General features: G+C 39.6%; 1 protein-coding gene across 2 annotated transcripts in view; it reads right to left on the reverse strand.

Annotated features, from left to right (window-relative positions):
• Positions 1-13418, reverse strand: part of BUB1B (BUB1 mitotic checkpoint serine/threonine kinase B) — a 61063-nt gene that overhangs the window by 23483 nt on the left and 24162 nt on the right. For both annotated transcript variants that reach the window (XM_032174455.2, XM_058427716.1), the window contains exons 7-9: positions 12279-12493; positions 12015-12106; positions 1108-1337 (exon numbers count right to left, since the gene is read on the reverse strand). In XM_032174455.2, coding sequence (XP_032030346.1) covers positions 1108-1337; positions 12015-12106; positions 12279-12493 — 537 coding nt within the window. The remainder of the gene's footprint in view (positions 1-1107; positions 1338-12014; positions 12107-12278; positions 12494-13418) is intronic.

Raw genomic sequence — 13418 nt, forward strand, 5'->3', positions numbered from 1 at the left:
TTCTCCTTTTTTAAAAGCCTTACTCAACACCTTGCTTTGCAACCATCCCTCTCTCCTACCTAGACACACAAGTTCCATTTGGACCCAGAGCACTTTTGACAATCTTGGATGACACTAATTAGTGTAACAAATGAAGGCAATTCCAAACTTACTAACAGTCTGCTTTACCAAAGTTTGCTTCCAGGTTGTCACCTGGAACTCAGAAAAGATTGCTCCTCAAAGTATAAGTGATGGTTAAGTTTCCCAGCTAACCCCACAAACACCACATCCTGTTAAGCGAGCTGAGCTATATTAGTAGGTTATTCTGGATATGCATGTATAAAAGAAACATTACTTTTTCCTTACAGATCCTAATAAAAAATGTCTAAATGGAAGTGGACCCTCCCATACCTCATTTTCTGTACCCTTCTTTATTCTCCTTCACCTTCTCATGCCTTAAGCCCCATATGCCTTACTTCCCTACTTCCCAGCCCATTCTGCCCTACATCTTGCCTTCAAGTACTCCAGACTCCAGAATCAGAACTGCTTCCTGTTTCCCAAAAATTCCCCATATCTCAATTTTTAAACCTTTGCCTTTAATTTAGAAATATAATGTCTTTAAAAAACAATATGAATATCTATAATCTAAATCATTGCAGTATGACCTAGTATGTTAATCTAAATAAGCCCTTGGAGAAATTTCAGACAAAGTATCAAAGGTAAAGTGAAATATTTCAAGCAATAACATTAGGAAAACTACTTAATAGGGATGCATGGAATGCACATATATGCATATCAGGGATCATAGCTGCTTGCTTATTGTATTGGGGAATATAAATTGTTCACACAGTTTAGAACTTCTTCCTTTACTTCTAAACATACTCAGTGCCCCCACACCCCAGGCAGTTTTCATGGAAGGCATAAATGGGAGTTTGGCTGATACACAGAAATAGTACAACCATAGAAGGCAGCAATGGGATTTTGGCTGATACACAGAAAGAAACAGTACAACCACAGAAACATCACACAAAGGTAAACTATAAGGTTAGTTTTCTTCAGACTTAATAGATCAGCTCAACCTTCACACAACTAAGTTAAGTCCTTTTCAAAAACTTGAATTACACATACCTTCCCTTTGCTCTTTTAATTTCTTCCGGAAAACTTCAGCCCGAATTTCTTCAAAGGAGAATTCCCCCACTCCTGCATAAATCTTCTCCTTACAATACATCATCTTCTCTTTCTTCTCCTCAGATGCTTGCTGATGGCTCTGAACCCTTTGTAGAGGATCTCCTTCTTCCTTTCCAGGCTTTCTGGTGCTTAGGATGTGGTTTATACTAGGTTCAATTTTACATGGTGTCCTAAAGAAGCAAAATTACTATTATTCATATGGATCAAAATAAAAAAAATCAGTAAGATTGATAAAAGAAGCTAAAAATAATTTACAAGGGCCATCAATAATTATGTTCTGCAAATCTGGAGGCCTTACATTACCTGACTTCAAACTATACTGTAAGGCCACAGTCACCAAAACAGCATAATACCGGTATAAAAACAGGCATATAGACCAATGGAACAGAATAGAGAGCCCAGAAATAAAGCCAAATACTCACAGTCAACTGATCTTTGACAAAGCAAACAAAAGCGTAAAGTGGGGAAAGATACTCTATTCAACAAATGGTGCTGGGATAATTGGCAAGTCACATGTAGGAGAATGAAACTAGATCCTCCTCTCTCACCTTATACAAAAAATCAACTCAAGGTGGATCAAAGACTTAATTAAATCTAAGATCTGAAACCATAAAAATTCTAGACGATAACATTGGAAAAACCCTCCTAGACATTGGCTTAGGTAAAGACTTCATGACCAAGAACCCAAAAGCAAACGCAACAAAAACAAAGATAATTAGATGGGACTAAACTAAACTAAAAAGCTTCTGCACAACAAAAGGAATAATCAGCAGAGTAAACAGACAATCCACAGAGTGGGAGAAAATCTTCACAATCTATGCATCTGACAAAGGACTAATATCCAGAATCTACAAGGAACTCAAACAAATCAGCAAGAAAAAAACAAACAATCCCATCAAAAAGTGGGCTAAGGACATGAATAGACAATTTTCAAAAGATATACAAATGGCCAACGAGCATATGAAAAAATGTTCAGCATCACTAATTATCAGGGAAATGCAAATCAAAACCACAATGCGATACCCCCTTACTCCTGTGAGAATGGCCATAATAAAAAAATCAAAAAATAATAGATACTGGCATGGATGTGGTGAAACGGGAACACGTTTACACTGTTCAGAGGAATGTAAACTCGTACAACCACTATGGAAAACAGTGTGGAGATTCCTTAAGGAACTAAAAGTAGATCCACCATTTGATCCAGCAATCCCACTCCTGGGTATCTACCCAGAGGAAAAGAAGTCATTATATGAAAAAGATACTTGCACATGCATGTTTTAGCAACATAATTCACAACTGCAAAAATATGGAACCAGCCCAAATGCCCATCAATCAATGCGTGGATAAAGAAAATGTGGTATATATCTACCATGAAATACTACTCAGCCACAAAAAGGAACAAAATAATGGCATTTGAAGCAACCTGGATGGAATTGGAGACTATTATTCTAAGTGACATAACTGAGGAATGGAAAACCAAACATCGTATGTTCTCACTTAAAAGTGGGAGCTAAGCTATAAGGACGCAAAGGCATAAAAACGATACAATGGACTTTGGGGATTTGGGGGAAAGGATGGGGGGAGTAAGGGTTAAAAGACTACACATCAGGTACAGTGTACACTGCTTGGGTGACCGGTGCACCAAAATTTCAGAAATTACCACTAAGTAACTTATTTGTGTAACCAAATACCACCTGTTCCCCAAAATCTATTGAAATTTAAAAAAAAGGAAAATAAAATTATGTTCTGAGTACCATCTCTGCCATGATAAGGAAGGAAATTAGCCCTAAGTGGGATAATCAAGTAGCTTATATTACTTATAGGTGAAAACAAATCTTAATACCATATCCTAATCATAACCAGTATATAAAAAGAAGTTAACCTATGCAATACAATCCATTTTTCATGGTTTAGTATCCAAAAGAATTAGAGTTAAGAATATAGCATTAGGAACATAATAATATTAAGTCCAAGGTGCTCAGGTGAGGGGGAAGAATCAGAGTGGCAGCATAGATTTTAAAAGAATGAAGTATAAGATACTTCAACCATGATACAGCAGATATTTTCAAACCTGTGGGTCAGAATAACTTATATACCTTTTATTTTCTTATATACCTTTGTACAACTAAAGATACCGGTCCTTCCCAGACTCAGTGAATCAAAAACTGTAATGGTAGGGTCCAAGCATTTACATGCTTAAAAAGTTTCCCCAATTTGCTCAACCTGCTAGAGGACATCTATGAGAAACCCACACTAACATCATACTTCATGGTAAAAGGCCAGATGCTCTCCCCCTAAGATCAGGAACAAGACAAGGATGTCCATTCTTGTCACTTCTATACAACATTGTACTAGAAGTTCTAGCCAAGGCTATTAGGCAAGAGAAACAAATTAAAGGAGTCCGGATGGGAAAGGAAGAAGCAAAACTATCTCTTTTTGCAGAAGATATGGTCTTAGATAACAAACGAGTTCATCAAAGTCAAAGAATACAAGATCAGTATACAAAATCATCAACCTATTTTATCCATTTGCAATGAACAATCTGAAAATAAAATTAATCTCATCTCAAGGCAGCATGTAAAAAAAGGGAAGAAAATGAAATTAAGAAAACAATTCTATTTACTATAGCTTCAAAAATAGTAAAATACTTCACAATAAATTTAAAATAAGGAAGTGAGAGAAGACATACAGATGGAAGTTGGACACAGTGGCCTGTAATTCCAGCACTTTGGGAGGCTGGGGCAGGAGGATCACTTGAGGCCAGGAGTTCAAGACCAGCCTGGGCAATACAGTCAGACCCTGTTTTTTTTTTTTTTTAGACAGAATCTTGCTCTTGTCACCCAGGCTGGAGTGCAATGGCACAATCGCAGCTCACTGCAACCTCCGCCTCTCAGGTTCAAGCGATTCTCCTGCCTCCGCCTCCCGAGTAGCTGGGATTACAGGCACCTGCCACCATGCCCAGCTAATTTTTGTATTTTTAGTAGAGATGGGTTTTGCCATGCTGGCGAACTCCTGACCCCATGATCCACATGCCTCACCTTCCAAAGTACTGGGATTACAGGCATGAGCCACCATGGCTGGCTGAGACCCTGTCTTTAAAAAAAAGTAGCCAGGCGTGGTGGCATGCACCTGTAGTCCCAACTACCAGGGTGGATAAGGCAGGACGATTGCTTGAGCCTAGCCTGGGCAACAGAGTGAGACACTGTCTCTAAGGGAAAAAAAAAACTGGTAATAAGCATATGAAAAAAAAAAGATGGTAATAAGCATATGAAAAGATGCTTCCCAGATGTCATTAAGGAATTGCAAATTAAAACAATAAGATACTGCTGCACGCCTATTAGAATGGTTAAAATCTAAAATATTGACAACACTGAATGCGCCAAGGATGTGGAACAATAGAAGCTCTCACTGATTGGTGGTAGGAATGCAAAAACAGTATAGCTACTTTGAAAAATAACTTCGCACTTTCCTACAAAGCTAAAATTAGTCTTATTATACAATCCAGCCAAATGAGTTGAAAACTTATGTCTGCACCAAAACCTAGCTGGGTGTGGTGACTCATGCCTGTAATCCCAGTGCTTTGGGAGGCTGAGGCAGGAAGATCACTTGATCCCAGGAGTTCAAGACCAGGCTGGGCAACACAGTGAGACCCCATTAAAAAAAAAAAAAAAGCCAGCCATGGTGGCATGCACCTGTAGCCCCAGCTACTAGGGAGGATGAGGTGGGAGGATCACTTGAGTCCAGGAGTCAGGACTGCAGTGAGCCAGGATCATGCTACTGTACTCCAGCGTAGGTGAAAGAACAAGACTACTTAAAACAAACCAACCAACCAACCCGCACATGAATGTCTACAGCAACCTTATTCATAATTGCTAAAACTTGTAAGTCACCAAAATGACCTCCTGTGGGCGAATGGATAAACAAATCGTGGCATATCTATACAATGGAATATCATTCAGCACTATAAATGAGGTATTGTGCCAGAAGAAGATGCAGAGGAACCTTATTGTTAAGTGGAAGGAGCCAGATTGAAAAGGCTACATATACTATGATTCCAGCTACATGACTTTCTGGGAAGGGCAGAACTATAAAGACAATGAAAAGATCAATAGTTACAGGGGATTTTGGGAAAGAGAGAAAGGGATGAACAAATGAAGCACAGGGGATTTCTGGGACAATGAAACTATTCTGAATGACACCGTAATGATGGATATATAATATTATGTATTTGTTAAAACCCACAGAACTGTAGAACACATTAGAGTGAATCCTAACGTAAACAAAGAACTTTAACCAATATTAATGTATCAATATTAGTTCATCAGTTATAACAAATATACCATACTCATGCATGATGTTAGTAATAGGAAAAACTGTGCACAGGGTTGAGGGGTGGGGAGGGAGTATGTGGGAACTCTCTGTACTTTCTACTCCATTTTTCTGCAAACCTAACACTGCCCTAAAAAATAAAGCCTATTAATTAAAGAAAAAGATGTGCAAAACTTGTATTCTGAAACCTACAAAACACTGAAAGAATTTAAAGATATATATAACTGGAAAGACATCTCATGTTTGTGGACCAGAAGACTTAATATTTTTAAGATGTCAATATTCATTAAATTAACCTACAGATTCAACAGAATTCCTATCAAAATTCCAGCTGGCTTTTCTGCAGAAATTGACAGGCTAATCTTAAAATGTATAAGGAATTACAAGGGAATCAGAATAGTCAAAACAATCTTTAAAAAGAGGAACAAAGTTGGATTCATCCTTCTCAATTTCAAAAGTTACTACAAATCTGCAGTAATCGAGATTGCGTAGGGGAAAAAAAAGATTGTGTGGTATTGACATAAGGATAGACAAATAGATCAATGGAATAGAATTAAGAGTCTAGAAATAAATTCATACATTTTGGTCAACTGATATTTCAACAAGAGTGCCAAGACCATTCAATGGCAAAAAAGTAGTCTTCAACAAGTGGTGCTGGGACCACTGGATATGCACATGAAGAAAAATGAATTTGGACTCCTTCCTTATACCATACACAAAAATTAGCTAAGAATGGATCACAGACCTAAATATAAGAGCTAAAACTATAAAACTCCTAGAAGAAAACGTATAGAAGCAAATCTTCGTGACTTTGGATTAGTCAGAGCCTTCTTAGATATGACACTGAAAGCTCAGGGACAAAATTTTAAAAAACAGATAAATTGCATTTCATTAAAATTTTAAATAACTTTTGGTCTTCAAAAGAGATCATTGAGAAAATGACAACCCAGAATGGGAGAAAATATTTGCAAATCATATATCTGATAAGAAGTTGTATCTAGAATACATAAAGGACTCTTAAACTCAACAATAAAAAACCAAATAGAGTAGTTTCCCCTTACTCATGGTTTCACTTTCAGCAGTTTCAGTTATCTATGGTCAATGGTGGTCCAAAAATATTAAGTGAAAAATTCCAGAAATAATTCTTCAGTTTTAAATTACAAGTCATTCTGGCCAGGTGCAGCAGCTCATGCCTGCAATCCCAGCATTTTGGGATGCTGAGTCGGGTGGATCACTTGAGCCCAAGAGTTCGAGACCAGCCCGGGCAATACGGCGAAACCCCGTCTCTACTAAAAACACAAAAATTACCTGGGTGTGATGGCACAAGCCTGTAATCTCAGCTACTTGGGTGGCTGAGGCACAAGAATCGGTTGATCCCAGAAGGCTGAGGTTGCAGTGAGCCACAATGGCACCACTGCACTCCAGCCTGGGCAACAGAGTGAGACTCGCTCTCAAAAAAAAAAAAAAAAAAAAAAAAATTACAAGGCGTTCTGACTATCCTGATGAAATCCCATATATTCCCATTTTGTTCCACCTAGGATGTGAATCATCCTTTTGTTCAGCATCCACATTTTAGTCACTTAGCAGCTGACTCTTATCAGATCAGCTGTCCCAGTATTGCAGTTCTTGTGTTCAAGTAACCCTTATTATACTTAATAATGGCCCCAAAGCACAAGAGTATTGATGCTAGTAATTTGGATATGCCAAAGGTGAAAGTTCTTAACTTTTATTTTATTATTTTATTTTTAGAGACAGGATCTGAATCTGTTGCCTAGGCTGGAGTACAGTGGTGTGACCCTGGCTCACTGCAGCCGTGGACTCCTGGGTACAAACAATCCTCCCACCTCAGCCTCCATAGTAACGGAAACCATAGGCATGTGCCACTATGCCCAGCCAGTTTATTTTTATTTTTAGTAGAGATGGGGTCTCACTATATTGCTCAGGCTGGTCTTGAACTCCTGGTCTCAAGCAATCCTCCTGCCCCAGCCTCCCAAAGCCAAAGTGCTGAGATTACAGGCATCAGCCACCACACCCAGCCTCAACTTTCACTAAAAAAAAAATAAAAAAATAAAAATAAATCACATGCTGAAGTTGATAAGATTTACAGTAAGAATGAATCTTCTAAAGAGGAAAAAAAGTTAGTTTTGCTGTCATACCTCAAACTGCAAAAGTTATGGCCACGGTGCATGTATAAGATAAAACATAGTATATAAATGGTTTGGTACTATCAAGTTTCGGGCATCCACTGGAGTCTTGGAACATATCCCCTACAGACAAGGAGGGACTACTGTAATCCAAAGGAAAAATAGGCCAAGGATTTAAACAGTCATTTCTCCAGAGAAGATATACAAAAGGCCAATAAACCTATGAAAATAGGCTCAACATCATTAGTCACTAGGAAAATGCAAATCAAAACCAGCGAAATCACTTCACATCTCTGTTAGAATGACAATAACCACAAAAGCATAATAACAAGTGTTGGGAAGGAATTGGAGTACTCGTACATTAGGGGAATGTGAGAAGGTAAAATGGTGCAGCTTCTTTGGAAAACAATTTGACAGTTCCTCAAAATATTAAACATGGAGTTATCACATGATCCAGCAATTCCTCTCCTAGGTATACAGCCAAGAAAAATGAAAACACATGTCCACACAAAAATGTATACACAGTATTCACAGCAGTATTATCCATAATAGCCAAAAAATGAAAACACTTAAAATTTGTATCAACTGATGAATGGTTAAATAAAATGTTGTGGAGCCACACAACGAAATATTACTTGGCAATAAAAAATAATGAAGTACCGATACATGTCACAACGTGGATGAACCTTGAAAATATTACCCTAAGTGAAAGAAACCAGTTAGAAAAGACCATACACTGCCCGGACACAGTGGCTCATGCCTATAATCCCAGCAGTCTGGGAAGCCGAGGTGGGCGGACCACTTGAGATCAGGAGTTTGAGACCAGCCTGGCCAACGTAGTGAAAGCCCGTCTTTACTGAAAATACAAAAGTTAGCCAGGAGTGGTGGCACATGCCTGTAGTCCCAGATACTCAGGAGGCTGAGACAGGAGAAATGCTTGAACTGGAGAGGTGAAGGTTGCAGTGAGCAGAGATTGCACCAATGTACTCCAGCCTGGGCGACAGAGCAAGACTCTGTCTAAAAAACAAAAAACAAAGAAAAAAACAAAGACCACATATTATACTATTTACATGAGATGTCTAGAATTGGTAAATTATCTATAGAGACAAAAACAGTTGGTTGCTAGGGTGGGGAATGGGGTAATGGTGGGGAATCGAGTCTTACAGGTATGGGTACAAGGTTCTTTCTGGAGTGATGAAAATGCTCTGAAATTGATTGTGGTAAGGGTTGCACAACTCTGTGAACATACTAAAAGCCGCGGAATTATATTTCGATGAAGCTTAAAAAAAAAACAAAAAAAGCTTTAAAAGGCTGGGTGCAGTGGCTCATGCCTGTAATCCCAGCACTTTAGGAGGCTAAGGCGAGCAGATCTCGAGGTCAGGAGTTCGAGACCAGCCTGGCGAACACGGTGAAACCATGGCTCTACTAAAAATACAAAAATTAGCTGGGCGTGGTGGCGGGTGTCTATAATGCCAGCTACTCGGGTGGCTGGGGCAAGAGAATTGCTTGAATCCGGGAGGCGGAGGTTACAGTGAGCTGAGATGGCGCCACTGCACTCCAGCCTGGGTGACAGAGCAAGACTCTGTCTCGAAAAAAAACAAAAACAAAAACGAAAACTTAAATTTGACTGTACGATAATTAAAAGCATAATGGTTACTGCTACATGAAGCCAAAAGACAAGGACAAAGTAGGGGGACAATATTTGCAACTCGTATTATAGATTTTTAGCTGATTTTCTTCATCTATGAAGAGCTTCTACACATCATTAAGCAAAACGCAACCTAAAGAAAAATGTGTGGAGAGGTCAAATAAAACATCCATGGAAAAGAATTTAAAATAAAATTAAGTTTAGGTCGGGCACGGTGGCTCATGCCTGTAATCCCAGCACTATGGGAGGCCGAGGCAGCCAGATCACGAGGTCAGTTCGAGACCAGCCTGACCAACATGGTGAAACCCTGTCTCTACTAAAAATACAAAAATCAGCCGGGTGTGGTGGCCCGAACCTGTAATCCCAGCTACTCAGGAGGCTGAGGCAGGAGAATTGCTTGAACTCAGGAGGCGGAGGTTGCAGTGAGCCAAGATTACACCACTGCACTCCAGCCTGGGCAACAGAATGAGACTCCGTCTCAAAAATAATAAGTTTAATATTTCCTGTACCATATTAATTTTAACATAAGTCATGTTTCTACAAAATGACTTGAAACATTAGAAAAACCAGACATCTATAAATGTATGTTATCAATTTCTATAAAGGCTCATAGGATTTTCTTTTTTATTTTCGTTATTTATTTTTGAGACAAGGTCTCACTCTGTACTTAGGCTGGAGTGCAGTGGTGCAGTCACAGCTCACCATAGCCTCAAACTCCTGGGCACAAAGGATCCCTAGCTTCCCAAGTAGCTAGGACCACAGGTGCAAGCCACCGCACTTGGCTAGTTTTTAAATTTTTTGTGGAGACAGGGTCTCCCTGTGTTGCCCAGGCTGGTCTTGAACTCCTGGGCTCAAGCGATCCTTGCACCTCAGCCTCCCAAAGTGCTGAAATTACAGGCATGAGCCATGATGCCAGGCTGATTTTTCTTTATTATTATAATTGATTTATTTTTTAGAGATAGGTTCTTGCCCTGTTGCCCAGGCTGGAGTGCTGTGGCATGATAATAGCTCACTGTAGCTTCAAACTCTTGGGCTCAAGTGATCCTCCTGCTTCAGCCACTCGAGTAGTTAGGACTACAGGCACCCACCACCATACCCAGCTAATTAAAAAAAAATTGTTGGCCGGGTGCAGTGGCTCACACCTGTAATCCCAGCACTTTGGGAGGCTGAGGTAGGCGGATCACGAGGTCAGGAGATCGAGACCATCCTGGCCAACACGGTGAAACTCCGTCTCTACAAAAAAAAAAAAAAAAAAAATTGTTTTGTAGGGTCAGGTTTTTGCTATGTTGCCCAGGCTGGTTCACTCCTGGCCTGGAGTGATTCTCCTACCTTGGCCTCCCAAAGTGCTGGGATGGCAAACGTGGGCTGCCATGCCCGTTGAACCAGGAGGTCGAGGTTGCAGTGAGCTGAGATGGTGCCACTGCACTTCAGCCTGCTGGGCAACAGAGCAAGACTCTGTTTAAAAAGAAAAAAAAAAAAAAAGAAAAAAAATTGCCTTCCCCTTGTCCTGAGCACTTAGGCAGAATTTTTGCTCAAAATCTTAATTATTATTTTTGCATTCCTAGCATGTAGTGGGAGTTATAAATTAGTTATGAGGTAACTCTTGCACTGGGACAGAATTCAACCTAGTATTAGGACTAGGGTCGGGCGTAGTGGCTCACGCCTGTAATTCCAGTATTTTGGGAGGCCAAGGCGGGCGGATCACTAGGTCAGGAGATCGAGACCATCCTGGCTAACACGGTGAAACCCCGTGTCTACTAAAAAAAAAAAAAAAAATTAGCCGGGCGTGGTGGCGGACACCTGTAGTCCCAGCTACTTGGGAGGCTGAGGCAGGAGAATGGCGTGAACCTGGGAGGCAGAGCTTGCAGTGAGCCCAAATCGCACCACTGCACTCCAGCCTGGACAACAGAGTGAGACTCCATCTCAAAAAAAAAAAAAAGAACTAGGCAATGTTAAGCATTAGACTAAATCTCAGGCTGGCTTGTTTATTTAACCAACAGCTACTATACTTTTTCTTAAAAACAGAAATGCTATGGATTAGGAAGAAAGAGGAAAAATATGTCCAGAAGGAAAAGGCAGGATAAGAGGGAAAACTATCATGATTTCTCATTACTATCAATGACAAAATGAGAACGTCTCATTTAAATCACATTATCTTTTCCCTACATCCCCATTATCCCATCAGACAAATCTTCTAACTTTATTGCTGAAGCCTCTCCCATCCATGCTCCCTTCTCCTTTCATTACCACTACCCTGCCCAAATACCGCCCCTTAATATCCTTGCCTGAACTATTCCAATAGCTTATTTATCTATGTTCAATCCATCTTTCAGAATAGCCACCACTGATTTTCCTAAAGCAATGTTCAGTAATGAAAATATAAACCTAATTAATGTTTATTCCTTAATAAAATATTAACAAATGGTCTTTTAACCCTAAAATACTCAAAGGAATACAAACATAAAGGATATACAAAACTTTGTCTGGTTACTTTTTTTGTTAATAAATAGAGACAGGGTCTCACTAGGCTGCCCAGGCTGGTCTTGAACACCTAGGCTCAAGGATCCTCCTGCCTCAGCCTGTGCTGGGATTACAGGTGTGAGCTACTGTGCCTGGCCTGGTTACTTTCATCTTCATAAAGAAGAAACTGCCTTTGGGAAGTAGAATAGGCGCCATTGCCCACCCTTAATAATTCCCACTTCAAAATATCCAAAAACCACACTCACATAACTGGCTGTTGTGCAGTCTCTTCCACATATGGAGTAAAACTGGGAAGCACAGCGGGTACAGCTATCAGTGAAGCTGTATTGCCACGAGGCTGGAGATGAAGAAGAAAACTAAAATTACCATAGTTTTTATGTTCTCAGACAGCATATATAGACCATGGCTAAATATTCAAGAGGAATTAAAAGAGATGGTAAAAATACTTCTCTACTCTAAATGTGAAGTCTTTGTTGTGTCAGCAAAGCACTGGATCTAGGAGTCCTTACCCTGTGTTCCAAGGACCTGCCTGTGTTCCAAGGGCCTGCTTGCAGCTCATTCTCTTTGGCCCTGGGCACGGGGGGTGCTATCCATGGCTGGACTGTAGGCTTAGACAACTCTGCTGTAGAAGCCTCATCAGCATTTTCATCAAAAACAGTAATTCTACTATTACTTTGCATCTGTTGAGGAAATGGATTTTGGAGTCCTCTGTTCTGGCTTGGAGCTAGGAGCAAAAATATTAAAACCTCATGTAAAATGTTTCATTATTAACTTAGATGCCAGATAAAGTATACCTATTCTTCCTCAACTCAAGGAGAGTATTTCCACTACAACAGAAAAAAAAAAAAGAAATTTTAAAAAAAATCTTTAAAAAATAAATCAAAAATAGAATCGTTTTATCCATCCTTTGTGACTTATATTCTGCCTTCTTTTCCCTCCTCCAGTCACCCCACATCTTTTATTCACAGATTTGCAAAAAAGACATTCTGCATCTTCCTTCAGTCATCATTATAACATTATCTAGTTTTATCAGAAACTAACCTAAGTTTTATTCTTCAGTTTTAAATTTTCTCTCAGTGGAAATCAGCAGAGATATACTGGAACCAGAGAATACAAAATTAACCCATTTATTAGGGGTTTTCTCTGTTGTGGGGCTGGTTAACCAAGCTTCATCACGATCTGGATGAAACAGCCTTTGGGACCAAACACTCCCTATATCCTAATTCTAGAACCACCAAGCAACATTCTGATTATTGATAAATTGATACCAGGAAAGAAATAAGAGATTAAAAGTCTGGTTTACATGTCTAACTGCTATAAATTTAGTAAATAAAAGCTTATTATTCTCCGTACCTTCTGCTCAATTTTGCTATGAACCTAAAACTGCTCTAAAAAATAGTCAGTGTTGTCCAGATGTAGTGGCTCACACCTATAATCCTAGCTACTTGGGAGGCTGAGGCAAGAGGACTGCTTGAGCCTAGGATTTTGAAGCTGCGGTGAGCTATGATTGCACCGCCACGTTTCAGGCAACAGAGCGAGAACCTATCTCTTAAAAAAAAAAAGTCCGTGTTAATTAAAAAAAAATTATTGCTGATCTTTGGGTATACAGAGAGTCTAATTTCTGGTCCCAAAGGGCTCTGAAGGCAGGG

This window comes from Hylobates moloch, unplaced genomic scaffold (genome assembly GCF_009828535.3).
Source record: "Hylobates moloch isolate HMO894 unplaced genomic scaffold, HMol_V3 SCAFFOLD_14, whole genome shotgun sequence".
Classification (NCBI taxonomy): domain Eukaryota; kingdom Metazoa; phylum Chordata; class Mammalia; order Primates; family Hylobatidae; genus Hylobates; species Hylobates moloch.